The 16,041-nt window shown below is 49.1% G+C and overlaps 2 protein-coding genes across 6 annotated transcripts in view; one reads left to right on the forward strand and one right to left on the reverse strand.

Moving 5' to 3' along the window:
* Positions 1-12,090, reverse strand: part of LHX6 (LIM homeobox 6) — a 37,644-nt gene extending 25,554 nt beyond the window's left edge. Inside the window, exons 1-3 of one of the 5 annotated variants that reach the window (XR_014152693.1) lie at positions 11,976-12,090; positions 10,114-10,299; positions 9,845-9,966 (exon numbers count right to left, since the gene is read on the reverse strand). Coding sequence is in view for 4 of the 5 variants with exons in the window: in XM_081847716.1 (XP_081703842.1) it covers positions 9,845-9,966; positions 10,114-10,299; positions 11,976-12,035 (368 nt within the window). In the remaining variant the exon portion in view is untranslated. Of the gene's footprint in view, positions 1-9,844; positions 9,967-10,113; positions 10,300-10,514; positions 11,004-11,975 lie in introns of those variants that run through there. The other 4 variants (XM_081847716.1, XM_081847719.1, XM_081847718.1 and 1 more) reach the window with 4 other exon arrangements.
* LOC309333755 (carboxyl-terminal PDZ ligand of neuronal nitric oxide synthase protein-like) overlaps positions 1-16,041 on the forward strand; it is a 225,670-nt gene that overhangs the window by 173,158 nt on the left and 36,471 nt on the right. The gene's annotated exons all lie outside the window — the stretch shown is intronic.

Consider the following 16,041-nt stretch of genomic DNA (forward strand, 5'->3'; position numbering starts at 1 on the left):
AAAGGTAATTAAAAGCAAAGTTATCAAGGCAACAAAGTAACATTTAGAATCACACATAAAACGTGAGCTGTATCAACATTTGCCTCAGCTCAGATCTGTATCGAATTCTCAGCAAAACCTGAGATCAGTTCCCTGAGCCACAGCAAGCTTCAGACACACACACTTGCAACCGTGTTCTCAGGATAGGCCTTTGGGGAAGCAGCCTGGGAGCCCCACTCTGCAGAATGAACAGCAGGCCAGCCTGGCTTGCCACACGTGGAAGAAGAGGACTGTGTCTAAGACTCTCCCGGTCTGTCCCACGGAGGACCTTAAGGTCCATAAATAGCAACACCCTAGAGGTCCCGGGCCCTAAGGAAGTTAGATTAGCTTCAATCAGACCAGGGCCTTTTCAACACTGGCTCCGACCTGGTGGAACGCTCTGTCTCATGAGACCAGGGCCCTGCGGGATCTGATTTCTTTCCACAGGGCCTGCAAGATGGAGCTGTTCTGCCTGGCCTTTGGCTTGGAATCAGCCTGATCCCCTTCCCCTCTTTCCTTTCTCCTTCTGTGATGGAACTCCTAATTGGGGACTTCCCTGGCTTTTTTCTGGCCACGTAGGACCAGTCTGGATAGTTGGCCTTGGTGAAGACTTGACGTTTTCATCCCCAAAAATGTTTTCGAGTTTCCATTGAAATGAGGCTGCATTTTAATGTTGTATTTTAATCTTGTTTTTTAAGTTGTATTTCAATCAATTGTTTTATATCTGGTGTTAGCCGCCCTGAACCCGGTCTTGGCTGGGGAGGGCGGGGTATAAATAACATTTATTATTATTATTATTAAGCCCAAGTCCAAAATGACCCGACTGCACAGCAAGAAAGTGAAGACACAAAGGCTGCAGTCCTTGTGCAGCCAAATAAAAACCTTCTGAACAGCAACCCTGCAGTGCGTACTGTGTTCCCTACTGAACCCCAGTGGGGAGCCCTTCCTACTTTCAAGTTTAAATTGCAGTCTGCATTCAGGCTTCAAATCCCAGTGGAATGTGCTTAATTTAAACCACTCATATTTAAGTCAAGTGCTGAGAGCCTCGTTGCCTGTTGTGAGTGTCAGGCCTTACAAAAGGGACGGGGAATCTGTGGCCCGTCATATGTTGTTGGACTTCCAACGACCTCAGTCAACATGTGGCTGATGGCTGGGAGTGATGGCATTTGGAGTCCGGCAACATCTGGAAGGCCACATAGCTGCCCCCCCCCCTTAAGCACGCTCCAAAATACATTTCATTCCCTACTGAGAAACTGCCAGCAGCCCACACCACAGAAAGGATTTCTCAAGCTGAGGTGCAGGGATTTTTATGCCAGCCTACTTCACAGGGCTGTGGTGCATGAATAGTCAAATCCATATAATTAAGGCATATTTTTAATCAGACAGCAACTGATGCCTACGCCCTCATAATGCATGCCTTCAATATGAGTTTGTATTCCACTCTGCATACATGGATGCATCTAAACTGGTTCAAACACTCCTGCCGTCACATCTATTTGTGGCTGTTTCTAAAACATGGTGCTTTGTTCTGCGCGCACACAGAGATTCACATTTCCCACATCTGCATTTTAAAAAGTATGTACCTAACATTGTATAGGTACATGTATCTTCCAATTCAATATTCTCCTCCCTTGCTTTCTATGTCTCGTTAGCACAATTCATCTGTGCCCAGAATAGTCCTAAAATTAACATTTTCTCCTCTGATTACAGGCTTTCTCAGAAAAAGAGAGAGAGAGAGCATTCCTTACACCTCTTTGCCAAACTCAGTTTGTGTCTAAATCTAGTAGACAGTTTACCTTTCACGCCAAAACAACCCAAGGATCTGCCTGCTAGAAGGAAGGACATTGTGTTTTTGTTTTAAAGGACAAAGTAAAAAAGCAACAGTGGCAACGTTTTAAGAACATAATAAAAGCCTGCTCAATCAGGCCTATAGCCCATTTAGTCCAACTTCCCATTCTCACAAGGACGCATTGGATGCCTGTGGGGAACCAACAGTATTCGAACACAAGAACAGCACTCTGCCTTTCAGTGGTTTCCAGAAACTGGTATTCAGAAGCATCACTGCCTCTGACCATAGAGACAGAGCAGAGCCATCATGCCTAGTAGCTACAAGTACCCTTCTCCTCCATGGATTTGTCTAATCCTCCTGTGGGAGTGAGTTCCATAGATTAACTATGCACTTTACAGGTGGAAATTCCGCAACACTGATGGGAATTGAACTTGTTTATTTTCAAGCTAACAAGTAGCTTACCAGCACAAACTTTTAAATGTCTATTCAGAAGCAAGTCCTCAGGAGTTCAGTGGGGCTTATTCTCATGTATACTTGCACCTTAATTGTGGCCCTGGTAGGTGCAAGTGTGCTCTCTGCCTGCTTATATTATCTCCATCATCAGTTGTTGTTGTTGTTGTTGTTGTTGTTGTTGTTGTTGTTGTTGTTGTTGTTAATTGAATTTATATACAGTGGTACCTCAGGTTACAAACATTTCAGGTTACAAACACTTCGGGTTACAAACTCCGCTAACCTGGAAGTAGTACCTCGGGTTAAGAACTTTGCTCCAGGATGAGAATGGAAATTGTGTGCCGGCGGCACAGCAGTAGCAGGTGGCCCCATCAGCAAAAGCACACCTCAGGTTAAGAATGGTTTCAGGTTAAGAACGGACCTCCTCGACGAATTAAGTTTGTAACCCAAGGTACTGTACCACTGTACTGCCCTATCCCTGGAGGTCTCAGGGCGGTTCAACTTGGGTTCTGCTTTTCAAAAACAAAGATCCTTCCTATGCAACTTATTCTCATAAGATTTCAAACCCCCCAAATATGGTAATAGAACAACCACAAAATCTCATAAACAAAATCACCTAAAATTAGAAATGTTAAACACCTAAAACAAACAGAACAGCATCATTATCTATTTGTCTTTTAAATGTAACCACCAGCCTAACATCTTGAAATCTCAATTGCAGCTCCATTTTGCCCTCCGCAAACGGATGCAGCCTCCTACATATGCAGACCCCCCAAGATAAGGGATCTTCAAGCAAACAAAAACCACTTATAATAATGTCTTGGCCCTCTGCACATGCAAAGCACCCTAGAGAACGATAGTACCATTCTATATGTCTCTACACAGAAGTAAGTTCTGTTATTGTCAGTGGGGCTCAGCTTGCAAACTATCACCTGCAATAGGTGGCAGCTGTGCTGAACCCTCTGGAAACACCACAAAGCCTTGAAGAAAGTCAAGGTAAAAAAATTTGTGGGGTTGCATGCTTTCGAGTGTTAGACTACCCATACTGGAAATAGAATTGAAATAAACTCAGAGGTCGCTTAGCCCAACCCACTGCTCAGAGCAGGAACTGCAATGGAAGGTGCAACATTGCACCATCTCTGGCAGCTGGCCACCCAGCTTCTTTTCAGATACCTCCAACGACAGAGAGCCCACTCTGATCCCAAGGCTGATGGTCCCACTACAACATCTCCTTCCATCTCTCAAGGCTTCCTCATCCTCTGCTTGACTGACTGTTCTTCAGCTCTCCCTTCTCCCTCCCTTGCAGCTCTTTCAAGGAAGGGCCTTCGCTCAGTGGCAGAGCTCCTGCCTTGCATGCAGAAGGTCCCAATCCCCAATGGCATCTCCACATAGGAAGAGGAAGAGGGAGAACCCTGCCTGAAACCCTGGAGAGCAGATGCCAGTCAGTGCAGACAAAGCTGAGCAAGATAGACCAAGAGTGAAATAATAATAATAATAATAATAATAATAATAATAATAATAATATATTACTTATAACCTGCCCATCTGGCTGAGTTTCCCTAGCCACTCTGGGCGGCTTCCAATCAAGTGTTAAAAACAATACAGCATTAAATATTAAAAACTTCCCTAAACAGGGCTGCCTTCAGATGTCTTTTAAAAATAAGATAGCTACTTATTTCCTTCACATCTGATGGGAGGGCGTTCCACAGGGTGGGCACCACTACTGAGAAGGCCCTCTGCCTGGTTTCCTGCAACCTCACTTCTCGCAATGAGGGAACCGCCAGAACACCCTCGGCGCTGGACCTCAGTGTCCGGGCAGAACGATGGGGGTGGAGACGCTCCTTCAGGTATACAGGAATGAGGCCGTTTAGGGCTTTCAAGGTCAGCACCAACACTTTGAATTGTGCTTGGAAACGTACTGGGAGCCAATGCAGATCTCTCAGGACCGGGGTTATGTGGTTAAGGCAGTTTGCTGTGACTTGCCTTCCTCGCCATCCCAGTCATCCACCTAGGCGATGCTCAGTGCTCTTTCTACTTCAAATGTGGCATCTGGTAACACTGGTGGTGATACCTTTTGCCTTATTGCATCCTCTTGCCATCAGACATGAATTATTTGCCTCACTTCTGCATTTTAAAACCATCTAGCAGAGAAAAGAGGAGATCCAAGCCATGACCCAACACCAGAAGGGGAATTTGCGTTGAACGTTGGCTCCATTTGGGAGCCTGGCTGAGCAGGAAAGTGACAGATTAAAACTGCTTTGAAATAACTTCGCCAGTTGACAGTGGAATGCAACATTTTAAATGTCTGGGAAGCATAGAGAAAATACTAGATTAGGCTAGATGAGGGAGGTGTATCGCCGGGAAGTAACCATCTCTTGGATTTGCTCTGATGCCAATAGTCAAGGAACAGAAGACATCTACCCCGAAGTAGGCTCATCTTCAAGTTGCCACAAGGTTGCTTTTCACCTTTTTAAAAAATGTAGTTTATGCAGAGTGTATGTGTGGGTGTTCAAGATAATATATCAAGATAATAATATATTGTTATATATAAATGTAAAAACAAAGTATACAGCACATTCCATGCAGCATCTTAACTCAGAAATGTGCATATTAAAACGGGGAAAATAACAAGTATTAATACTTGCTCAGAATAGTTATAAGTAGGTTTTAGTAAGTATGTGTGTAAATTAGGTCTTAGTAAGTATGTGTGTAAATAAGTGAATGGACATTTTAATTCAGTGTTTCAATTTTTATCTTCTTTGATAACACAGCAAGAATTTCAAATTATAATTATGGACATATTCTGGATATCACCAGTAGATGTGGATCTCTCGGTTTATTGCGGGGAAAGGGAGGAATGGCAGCAGTAGGAAATAACAGTTCCTTTGGCTGCTAAAAGTAAAAATAAATTATGGATTAAATAACTGGAAAATAAGTGCTGTGGGTTTAACTGACTTTTGTTCTGTCTTTGAAGTTTCAATCAAAGTTCTAAAAAATAGCCCCCTCTCCTGCGAGTCTGATCGCGACCCTCCCTCTGCAGTCTCCATTCAGAGACACCCGGCAAGAGCCTCAATCAGAGGTTGCTTCAGAAGGATGTTGTTTTTCGGGGGGCGGGTGTTTAGTGTCCAATTAATACCCCCCCAAAAAAAAACTTGTCAAGACCTCGATTTTGATTTACACCTTTTCTTTTGGGGTGGGGAGGAGGGGACACATTTAGTCAAGATGTGGCGTGGATTTTGGTGTCCCGGAAAATGTCAGATGAAGGCGAAGCCCAAGACCGGAGCGGAATTGGCGGAGCATCACCTGAGTTTTTCAAACCTGCTCGCCGCCCTCTGATGCCCAGTGTTTTAAAGAACAAAAGCGGGGTTTTCACTTTTATCAAATCTTTCCGCTTCCTCTATTACAATTTATGTATTTGTTCTCTTCAAGAGCAAATCTCTTTCCGCATACCGCTTGAATTTAAGAATGTTCCGTTTTCCGCAGCGCGATTCTCGGTGCGGTTCCTCGGGAGCAAGAGCCGCTGCGCTCCATGGAGCATTTTCCCCGCTCTTCACCCCGAGAATTTACAGCCTTACAGCGCAAATCCCGCGCAGGTTTTTACTTATAGGAGACTCCCGCGTGCCCCAGGGAGATTTTCTCCCAGGTAGAGGGAGTGAACCTTGCAAGATCGCAGCCTTAAGATCCTCTCTGTCTCTCATAAAATCCCTGGCCGGGACCGCGGCGCAAGTATCTAGAGATAAGGAAAGAGCCAGATTGGAACGGAGAGCCGACCTCCGCCCCGAAGAGGCTGCTCGCCCCGCAGCTCTCGCCTGCGCGAACGCAGAACCAAGCCTCCAGCCGCGACCCTCATTTGCAAGTTCCTTTGCTGGAAGGGAGAGGGGATTCATGATAGGCTACCCCGCACTGCGGGTGGGCAGACACTGTCCCAGCCGGGAGATGCCTTGCAATGGGACGGCATTTATTCAGGTTCCTTAGAATCCTAGAATCCTAGAAGAGTTGGAAGAGACCACAAGGGCCATCGAGTCCAACCCCCTGCCAAGCAGGAAAACTTACGCCAAACATTTTAGCACCATCTTCCCGCCGTCGCCGCCGCCGCCTCGGCTTGGGGAGATCTCCTAAACCCTAAACCACCACATGCTCCCCATTATTTCTCACCTTAGCTAGTATGAGTTTTTAAAAACCGAAAGCACTTGCGCTGCGTAACTACCAAACGGGACTCGCTTCGAATCCATTTCGGCTCGAAATCTTGCCACGACAGTGCTTGTTTGCAAACACAAAATCGTAACGATCCCTATCTTCCTCTTTCTTGTTTTTCCTTTCTTTTTCCTTCTGGTTCTCCCTACCCCGTTTTTGGACATCTTTGGTTTGCGGGGTTCTTTTTCGTTTTTCAATCCGGGGCAATGCTATAACGCGGGCGGTTGTCCAATGGCGTAGATTCCAGACACGCGACAGCGGAGGGCTGTGGGGGGTGCCAAATGCCAAAGACTGAGAAGAACGTTGGGATGAAGACCCCGATCCACCCACTCGTGCGGAAGTAAGCCCCAGGAAACTCGACTAGGCGTTATTTTAGGAAACGCAGCTGGAAGGAGAACTTCGAAAACCCGAGAATTTGGCTAGATGTTGGTGTTGTATTATTAATAGTAACAGATAAGTTGCCATCGGTCCTAGTCACCCTCAGAGTAGACCCACTGATATGAATGGACCTTACTAAGGGCCATTTTGAGTAGAAATTCGTTGAATACAAAATAAGGGTCACAGGAAAAACAACTGCATATAAGTTGTTCTGCTCCGCTCAAACAACTGAAACCCGTTAGCCACGTCCATTCATTTCAGTGGATATAACTACTGTGGGAACAACAACAAAACAAAACAAAACAACTATTACTACTATTTTCGGTTAGGCGGCATGGTAAGGAAAGGTTTAAAAATCAGGCAGCTCCGCAGCGCTGTGATTTCAGCAACGCGCTCTGCAACAGAGCTCGCCTGCTTCGTTTTTCCCCTTCTGGAAAATGTGACCCCCAACGCGCCTTGGTCCAGGGCGCCTTGGTCCCTCGAGGAAACCTGGCGCTGCGCGGCCGCCTCAAGGTGCATTAGGGGGGCAGCGCCTGGCGAGAGGGCGACCTCTCCCCCTTTTCCGAAGCATCTGCCCCCAGAAAGGGCTTGCCCGTCTCGGACCTCCTCGACGGCAGGCCGGGAGGGCGATGATGAGAGAAGCCAAGGAATGGACAAAGAAGGACTTTCTTTTAGGAGGGCCCGATTCCATGGGAAGAGCCTTCCCCTCAGGAGCTAGGGCAAGCCCCCAACCCCCAGTCCCCACCTTCCGCCCGCAATCCCAGGTTCCTTTTATGATCCAGCCCCTTCCAATCCCGGAGTTCGGATTTGCTTGGGTGGGTCCTCTTCCAGCTCCTGGAGTAAGTCACAAAATTCGCCGACCATTATTTGGAAAAGGCAAAGCAAAGCAAACGACAATAGTTTGCAGAGCTCCCTGGCTACCTTGAAGCGGCGCGTAAAATTGGGTCGGCTAGAAGACTTTATTCCGTTTTATTTGAAAGGCATTTTAAGGACACTTTGAAAGATATCAGATGGACCAGTGGCCTGATCCAGCGGGCACTACTTCTGTTCTTCTTATGTTTATTTGAAATATATCCCGCTTTATAGCCCGAATAGGTGTTTTTGTTTTGTATTATTATTATTATTATTATTATTATTATTTCAGCAAGTGCCATCGAAGGGTTCGGGATTCAGAGCATTCTGGGCCACTCAGACGATGTCTCCCTTCCTCTCTTTAGCACGGCGGGTCCCGGGCGCCTAAGCAAAGGCGCCGGCCGTTTTGTCTTTACTCCAGAAGCGCGCCCGTTTCCCTGCCGAACATCGCCCAGCCCTCCTGATCTCATTTATCCTCTCAAAAACCGTAGTATTATAAAGCAAACCCAATGTGCGGAAGGGTAGGTCAGTTTGAGAAAGCGGGCGGGCGGGCGGGCGGGGGGGGGGGGCAAAGGCCGTTCCAAACGCGCCGCGCGACCCGTCAAATCCAAACTAGGTAAAAGCGCACGTAGGGTTTTGTTTTTTTAAAAAAAAAAAAAAAACCCACACACAAAACAAAACCTCACAAAAACTATTTGAGCGGGTCCTTCTCTCAGCTACAGAAAACGGTCGAGGCGGGGGGGGGGAGGAAACGAGGCGTTGTTGTCCTTTGGCCTTGGCTGGCTTCACCGCTGCAGGAGATTTCCTGCTCCGCCCCCCTTGCCCCAGAGGCCCGTCCAGTCTAGCACTGGACCGAGAGGCACCGGATCAACTTCGCTGGAAGTCTCTTCCGCAGTCCTTAGAAAGGGGGCTTCGTCCGCCGAGCAAGGGGTGGCCCTGACCCAGAGACCCGGCGCCCACCCACCCCCCGCCCCTTGATTCTTCACAGCCTCCTCAGTAAATTTCTGCGAATGGGAGAGAAACCCCGTCAACGAATCTGGACGCACCCCACCCCCGATGCTCGCCTCTCGGGGGTCAGCCTGTTCACAGAACAGCCCTGGGAAGCGCTCAGGTGCCCTAGGTATAATTCGAATCCCCCCCCCCCACTTGCCCAGAATAACCTACCCTTATTCAATCTCTTGAAGGGGTGTCTCTCCGCTTTTTCTATTTTTAGAAAGCCCCCCCCCCCATAAAACCCTTCAAGAAAGAGGTGGATTCGGATTTAGCTGCCCGCCCCCCTTTTTCTACAGGAAAGTGCAGCTGCCCACTTCGCTCACTCCAAACTCCAAATCTCTGGCCCGGGCGGACAACGAGACACCAGGAGACAATCCGAGCGCTGAATCCGGATAAGGCCAAAAAGTGGACGTTTCTGCCTCCGTTGTCAAAGCGCACCCGCTTCCGACCTGCAGAGCTGCCCCCCTCAGAAAAAGGATGTTGGAGGCGAGCAGCTCCAAACCAAAACCAGCGCCGGCCTCCGCTCCGGAGTTCCGCCTAGCCAGGAATCCGAGCGGGACTTCGTTTTCATTACCAAATCCTAATCTTAAAGGAAGGAACTGGTTTGAGATTGGGACGCCTGTTTAAAAGTTTACTTTAATCTTTTTTAACATTCGGATTAATTAATCAGGATTAAGAACCAGTATAAATTAAAATCAAGCAAATTCGGAATCCTGCCTAACCGGGTGCGCGCGCCTAAATATATATATAGGGGTCGGCCTCCCCACACTTTTTTGCCAAGATTTGGTGAGTAAAGACCCGAAGACTGAACAATTTGCACCTGAGTTAATAATTTGTTCACACGTTCAGTTCGAGTCCTTCTTTAGGTACCAGTGAATTCATCATTAGCCGCATCCCGCAAATCGAGTATGAACGCTACGGGGCAAAACACCACAAGAAACCCAAAGCTCCAGGCCCACCTCCAGTTCCTCCCAAGTAAACTTCGCTGCGCTGCATATGAAACCATTACTTTAAAAGTGATCCAGAGCAAACCCGCCCGGGCGTACAGGAGACCTTTCCAGAACATGCTGATCCAGCAACCAGGAAATTCCAAAGCAAGCGGAATCGCTCCGGATTCGCCCTCCCTCAGTCCCACAGTTCCGTCCATCCCCGCGGCCTCCTGGAACCTACCTGAAATAGTCCCTCTTGCAATAGATTTCTTTGTTCTTGACGTAGCAGGTGTGCTGCCGGCGAAGCGAGGTCCGGCACACTGAACATTCCAGGCAACGCATGTGCCAAGTGAGGTCGTTCACCTGCGAGGAGTGGGGGGGGGGGGAGAGGCAAAGGGACCTGAGATGAGGGCTGAGGGGGCTGGCGGTGAAAACCCCTGTCCGTCCACTGCCTCTACCCCGCAACAACCCTGCCCACCAACCATTCCCCCCTCCGCGGCTGCCCTTTACCTGGAGCAGGTACCGGTCCACAATCTCCATGCCGCAACTGAAGCAGATGTTCTTGGCCCCCGACGGCAAGGAGGAGGAGGCGGAGGACGGTGGGGAGCAGACGGAGGGTGTGGAGGGCGTGCTGGCGCCCGAGCGCGCCTCTTCTTTATCCAGGGCGCCCGGGAGCGCTTCCCCGTCCGGCTGGGCCTGCGAAGAGCGAGAGAAAACCAAGAGGTGTTAGACGGTCGGCACAGCTCCGCGGGAGCCCGACAGCACCCAGCAGCCCAGGGCTCCCCTGAGAGGCGGAGGACCAGCCTTCTCCCTTCTCCTTCCTTCCTTCCTTCCTTCCTTCCTTCTCTTCCCTTCCTTCCCCCATTTCTCAGTCAGCTGCGCCTCGTCCTCCCCGTCGGAAGCAGGCTTACCATTCGTCAAGGCGCGCGGTGGAGACGTTCCTCGCTGCTGATGCTGCTGCTTCTGAAACTGGCGGAAAGGCTCTAGCTGCGGGGCTCCATGCCCCCCCCCCTCTATATAAGCCCGCTCCAGACAATAAACCTCAACTTTGTAGTGGCCATAGAAACGGCGTCGATCAAAAAAGAGGGAGAGAGAGAGAGAGAGAGAGAGAGAGAGAGGGAGGGAGGCAGAGAGAGGCAGAGAGAAGGAAAAGAAGAAAGGTAGAGGCGGTAGGGCTTGTTAATGGAGCAATTTGCGAGGGGGGGGGAGGAAAGGAAAGAAGGGGGGTGGCTTTGAAAAGCGGCTCTCGAGGTAATCGCTGCGCTCCAGGCTCGCTTTGCCTCGCCAAAGCTGCTGCTGCAGCCGCGTCCGCGTCGTCGTCCTCCCTACGCCGCCCCGAAGCGCCTGCAATTAGCGCCCATGCCCAGCCAGAAAGGCAGCGTTTTTCAATGAGCCTCGCCGTCGGGTGGGCTGCGCAATAGCAGCGCCTGCCTGCCCCTTTCCTGCTCTTCTCTCCCCCCCCCACCGCAGTCGCACTTTCTCCTCCCTCTCGCCCCCCCCCGAGCACCAAAGAATTGAGACCCCCACCCGCGCTCAGCAGAAAGAGGGAGGAGGCGACCTCGACCTCCCCACCACAAACAAACCCGTGAGAAGACTCTCCTTCCTCTCCCGCTACCCGAAATTTACCACCAACATTTTCCAACCAGCGCTCTCGTCCACAATACGCCGCCGCCGCCGCCGCCGCCAAGGAAGCTTCCAGAGAGCATTTTATACTATTTTATTTACTCCTAAGGAGGCCCCTTTTGCTCTCGAGGAGGCCATCCTCCCCAAGGCACTTAAAGCAGAAGGAATATCTCGAAACATGACCCCCAGGAAAAGAGATGCAGGAGATGGGAAGATAGAGTCACCTGGGAGATCAGCTAGGGGATCTCTCTCCCCACCCCCGCAAAAGGCAGAGATTAGGGTGGCACATTCATTCGGGGGGGGGGGTTGAGGTCACATCTGTCCTCTATAGAAGCTGAGGAGTTTTCCCTCCTCTGTCAAAGACGTGGAAGGCGGGGCGGGGGGGGGGTTGCAGTGAGGCCTCTTTTATCATTGTATGCTCCTTTTTGTGGGGGGGGGGGGCAATCTCTTAGTCCTCCCCATCCCAAGCGAGCCTAGGTGTCATCCAGCTCAGGTGTGGCGGGGGGACGGGACTGGCTCCTTCTTGCTTGAGAGATTGGGGACCAAGTTCTCAAAACTACGACCCCACCCCCAAATCAGGGTGGCACGTTTTTTCTCCCCCATTTCAGGACATTCATTTGCCCCCCCCCCCCGCTCTCCTCTCTAGAGTTTGCACGGGGCACAGGAGGCCCCCTAGTTCCCCTGCCTCCACATGCACAGAAGGGCTCTTCTCCGCTTTTTCTGCCCCTCCCCACAATGCCATGCCTCACCTCGGTCCGCGACTGCTGGCCCTCGGACTGGGGGGTGGAGGTCTCATTCTTCCAGAACATGGACTGGGGCGGGTAGTTGGGGGGCACACGAGGAGGGGAGCTCCCCTCCGCAGCGGCCGCCCAGACGTGACTCACCCGAGGCGGCTGCTGGAAACAACTTTAATGTTCCTTCTTTAAAAAAACAAAACAAAAAACTAGGGCGCTCCCCCCTCCTGTTCCTCCTTCCTTTCTTTCCTGAAGCTAGACGGGGCGGCGAGAGCAGCAGAGAAGGAGAGACAGAAGGACCGGGATGGTGGGTATTCCCGCAGGGCTCGGATCTTGCACGCCGTTGAATGAAGAGGCGCGCACGAAAAGAGTGCCTCTGAGAATGTGCAGCATTCTGCCTTCTCTCACTCTGAAGGGAGCTCGCATGGAGGAGGGCAGTGAGAGAGAGGCTGAGCCCCCTCAGTCCCCTTCTAATAATTTAGGCTGACACACACATATAAGTGAAAGTACTAGGATGAGCTGCGTGGACCAGAAGTACTGGCTTGGGAATGTGGAGAGGGTTAGGGGGCTAGTGGGAGGCAAAGGATTTGGAGCTATTTACTATTTGATTCATTATTTTAAGCGCAAACTTGAATAAAATATTGGGGGATCGGGCGGTGGCAAGTAAGCTAATGCTATTCTTGGATGCATCAACAGAAGTAATAGCCCCACTCTATTCTGCCTCTGTCAGACCACATCTGGAATACTGTGTGTCTAATTCTGGGCACCACAATTTAGGAAGGATGTTGACAAGCTGGAAGGTGTGCAGAGGGCAACTAGGATGATCAAGAGCATGGGTCAGTAAACTTTTCCAGCACAGGGCTGGTCCACTGTGCCTCAGAGCTTGTGGGGGGCCGGAATATATTTTCTTTTTGGAGGGGGAAATATGAACGAATTCCTATGCCCCACAAATAACCCAGAGATGCATTTTAAATAAAAGCACGCATTCTCCTCATGTAAAAACACCAGGCAGGCCCCACAAATAACCCAGAGATATAGTTTAAATAAATGTAAAAACACACTGATTCCCGGACTGTCCGCAGGCCAGATTTAGAAGGCGATTGGGCCAGATCCGGCCCCCGGGCCTTAGTTTGCCTACTCATGATCCAGAGTCTAGAAGCCAAGCTTTATGAGGAACAGTTCAAGGAACTGTGTATGTTTTGCCTGGAAAAGAGGAGACTGAGAAGACAATTGATAGCCATCTTCAAATATCTCAAGGGCTGTCAGATGGAAGAGGGAGTGTGCTTGTTTTCTCCCGCTCTGGAAGGTAGGACCCAAATCAGTGGCTTCAAGTTACAAGAAAGGAGATTCAAATTAAAGATCAGGAAAAACTTTTCCATGGTAAGAGGTGTTGGACAGTGGAACAGTCTCCCTTGGGAGGTGGTGGACTCTCCTTCCTTGGAGGTTTTCAAGCAGAGGTTGGATGGCCATCAAAGGTTGGACTAGATGACCTTTGGTGGTCCCTACCAACCCTATGATTCTATAAGCCCTGCCCCTCATAACTCATCAAAAGATCCAGCGCGCACACACCATTTGAATGATGATGCCCATCAACTTGAGGAGGCCTGACTCCCTCAAGTATTTTGTGGTGTGTGTGTGTGTGTGAAGTGACCTCGGTCCAACTCTCCCTCTCACCCAACGAAGCCGAATGTTAGATGACTCAAGACAGATAAAGTCCCTCTTCGTGCAGCACAGAGTTAAACTAAGGAACCCCTTCCCACAGGACGCAGTGATGGCCACCAACTGAGACCATGGCTTCAAAAGAGGGAAAGAAAAGAAGAACAGAGCAGAAGGCTATGAATGGCTACCAGCCACGATGGCTCTGCTCTGCTTCTGGGGTCAGGGGCAGCGAATGCTTCCGAACGCCAGTTCCTGGAAACCACAGGAGGGGAGAGTGCTTCTCATGCTCAAATTCTGCTTGTGGGTTTCCCACAGACATCTGGTTGGTCACTGTGAGAACAGGATGCTGGACTGAGATGGGCCATTGGCCTGACCAGCAGGCTCTGCTGATGTTCTTATGTCATCTTACATTAACTATCATGCTCCATCATGCAAATACATGCTAATGTTTACTAGGCAGGAATCAAATGTGTTTGGGGTTGTTTGTGTGTGCGTTACATTATGCTTTTAACCACCAAGGCATATTACATGTCCTCACCTAGGGACCGGGCCCCGAGTGTTGTGAGTCTTCGCAGGGACCGGGCCCTGAGTGCTGTGAGTATTTGCAGGGACCAGGCTCTGGCCATGCTTGCTTTGGAGGAAAGAAGTACAGGCTGGCCGGGGTCAAATGAGGTGATGTGCTGGAAAGGCTGTGGAAGAAAGGGATCAAGTTCACTGAATGTACTCTGTTAAAGGAAAATATAATGGAAATGATGTATAGATTGTATTTGTCTCCAGTAAAACTAGCAAAGATTTACCTTAACAATGATAATTGATGCTGGAAATGTACAGAAAAAGAGGGTACCTTTTATCATATGTGGTGAACCTGTTCCAAGGTGTAAGACTTCTGGGAGAAGATTTATAATGAATTGAAAATAATGTTGAAATACACATTTATCAAGAAACCAGAGGCCTTTCTTCTTGGAATAATAGGTTTAGAATTGCCCGATAAAGACGTTAAACTATTTTTGTATGCCACAACTGCTGCTCGAATTTTATTAGCTAAGGATTGGAAAACACAAGAAGTACCAACAGTGGAAGATTGGCAGATGAAGATGGTGGATTTTTCAGAGCTAGCCTGACTGGAAGAGTCCGCGACCAGAAGGAGGAGGAGTACCAGGAAGAAAGGACGAAATTTAAAGATTATTTAGTTAAATATGTTAAGTTAAATTAATTGGAGAAGCTTGCAAATATCAGATAGGCTTAGGGTTTAAATATGTAATGTGATGAATTAATATGTTTAATGCTGAACTAGAAAGTAAAAAAAAAAAAGATGTTAAGTGAATAAGTTAATTTTATAAGAATACTGGTTTTGAAAACCGTTAAAATGATATACACTGAAATTCAACCAGGGGGATATGAGGAAGTCACTTAACAATGTTACTAAGTTTGGTTTAAATACGGTTGAGATTTATGTTTGTTTGTACATTTGTTTGTTTGTTTAAATTTTTTTTGGAAAAACAAGAAACATTTTGAAAAAAACAAAAAAACAAATGAGGTGATGTGCTGCACCTGGAGGCAAGCTCAGGAGCACTAAGGTCTACACTTTACCCAGGGTTGTTCCACAGCAACGTGATTTCATGCCATGCTGTAACCAGTTCCTGTTCCAGTTTGATGCAGTTATCCTGCATCCTGGCCTCCTCTGGTTCCTGACCTGTAATGGATTTGCTCCTGACTTTGGGCCCACCAGATAGACGGCTACCAGCGTCACTGCCCACACCTTGGTCCTAGCGTACCAGTCCTGGACTCTTGCCGCCCATGCACCAGACTGTGACACAAACAGCCCCTCGGTCCTCTGAGGAGCTCCACACTATGAAGCAAGCCGGATGAGGGTTGGGGCGCAAGTGGCACAGGTCTCACTCTGAAGCCAACCAAACACTGGACAGAACATATAATTGTGCCTGCCGTGAAGGCAGTGCACCCTCTAGCAGCCAACCAGTGGAGTTGTTCTGGTTGGTTCAGAGCTTACTGACTCCCAGCGTGGGAGAGGGACTTTTGGAGCACTTGAATACCTGCTGTGACCAACTTGCTATGCGCTTTGAGTCATTCCACTGCAGAGTGATCTTGACTCTACACCAGGGCTCAGCAAGGTTTACCTCGCCTGGGCCAGTTCACTCCAGCGAAGATCCCTTGGTGGGCTGGATTGCGTACGCGCATGTGCAGCCGCAATTTCCAGCATCTGCATCTGCATAGACACGATTCCCGGTGTCTCTGACTGTGCAGACATGATTTCCAGTGTCTGTGTCTGCACAGACACGATTTCTGAGCATGTGCAGACGTGATTTCCGGCACCACGGAAGCAAGTCCCCGCGCCATGCTACACCGGTTTAGCGCAGCATGCAGGGACTCGCCGAGCGGGGCAGCTTGTGGGCCGGTTAAACGA

The sequence above is a fragment of the Podarcis erhardii genome, assembly GCF_964252035.2.
Source record: "Podarcis erhardii genome assembly, chromosome: Z".
Taxonomy (NCBI): domain Eukaryota; kingdom Metazoa; phylum Chordata; class Lepidosauria; order Squamata; family Lacertidae; genus Podarcis; species Podarcis erhardii.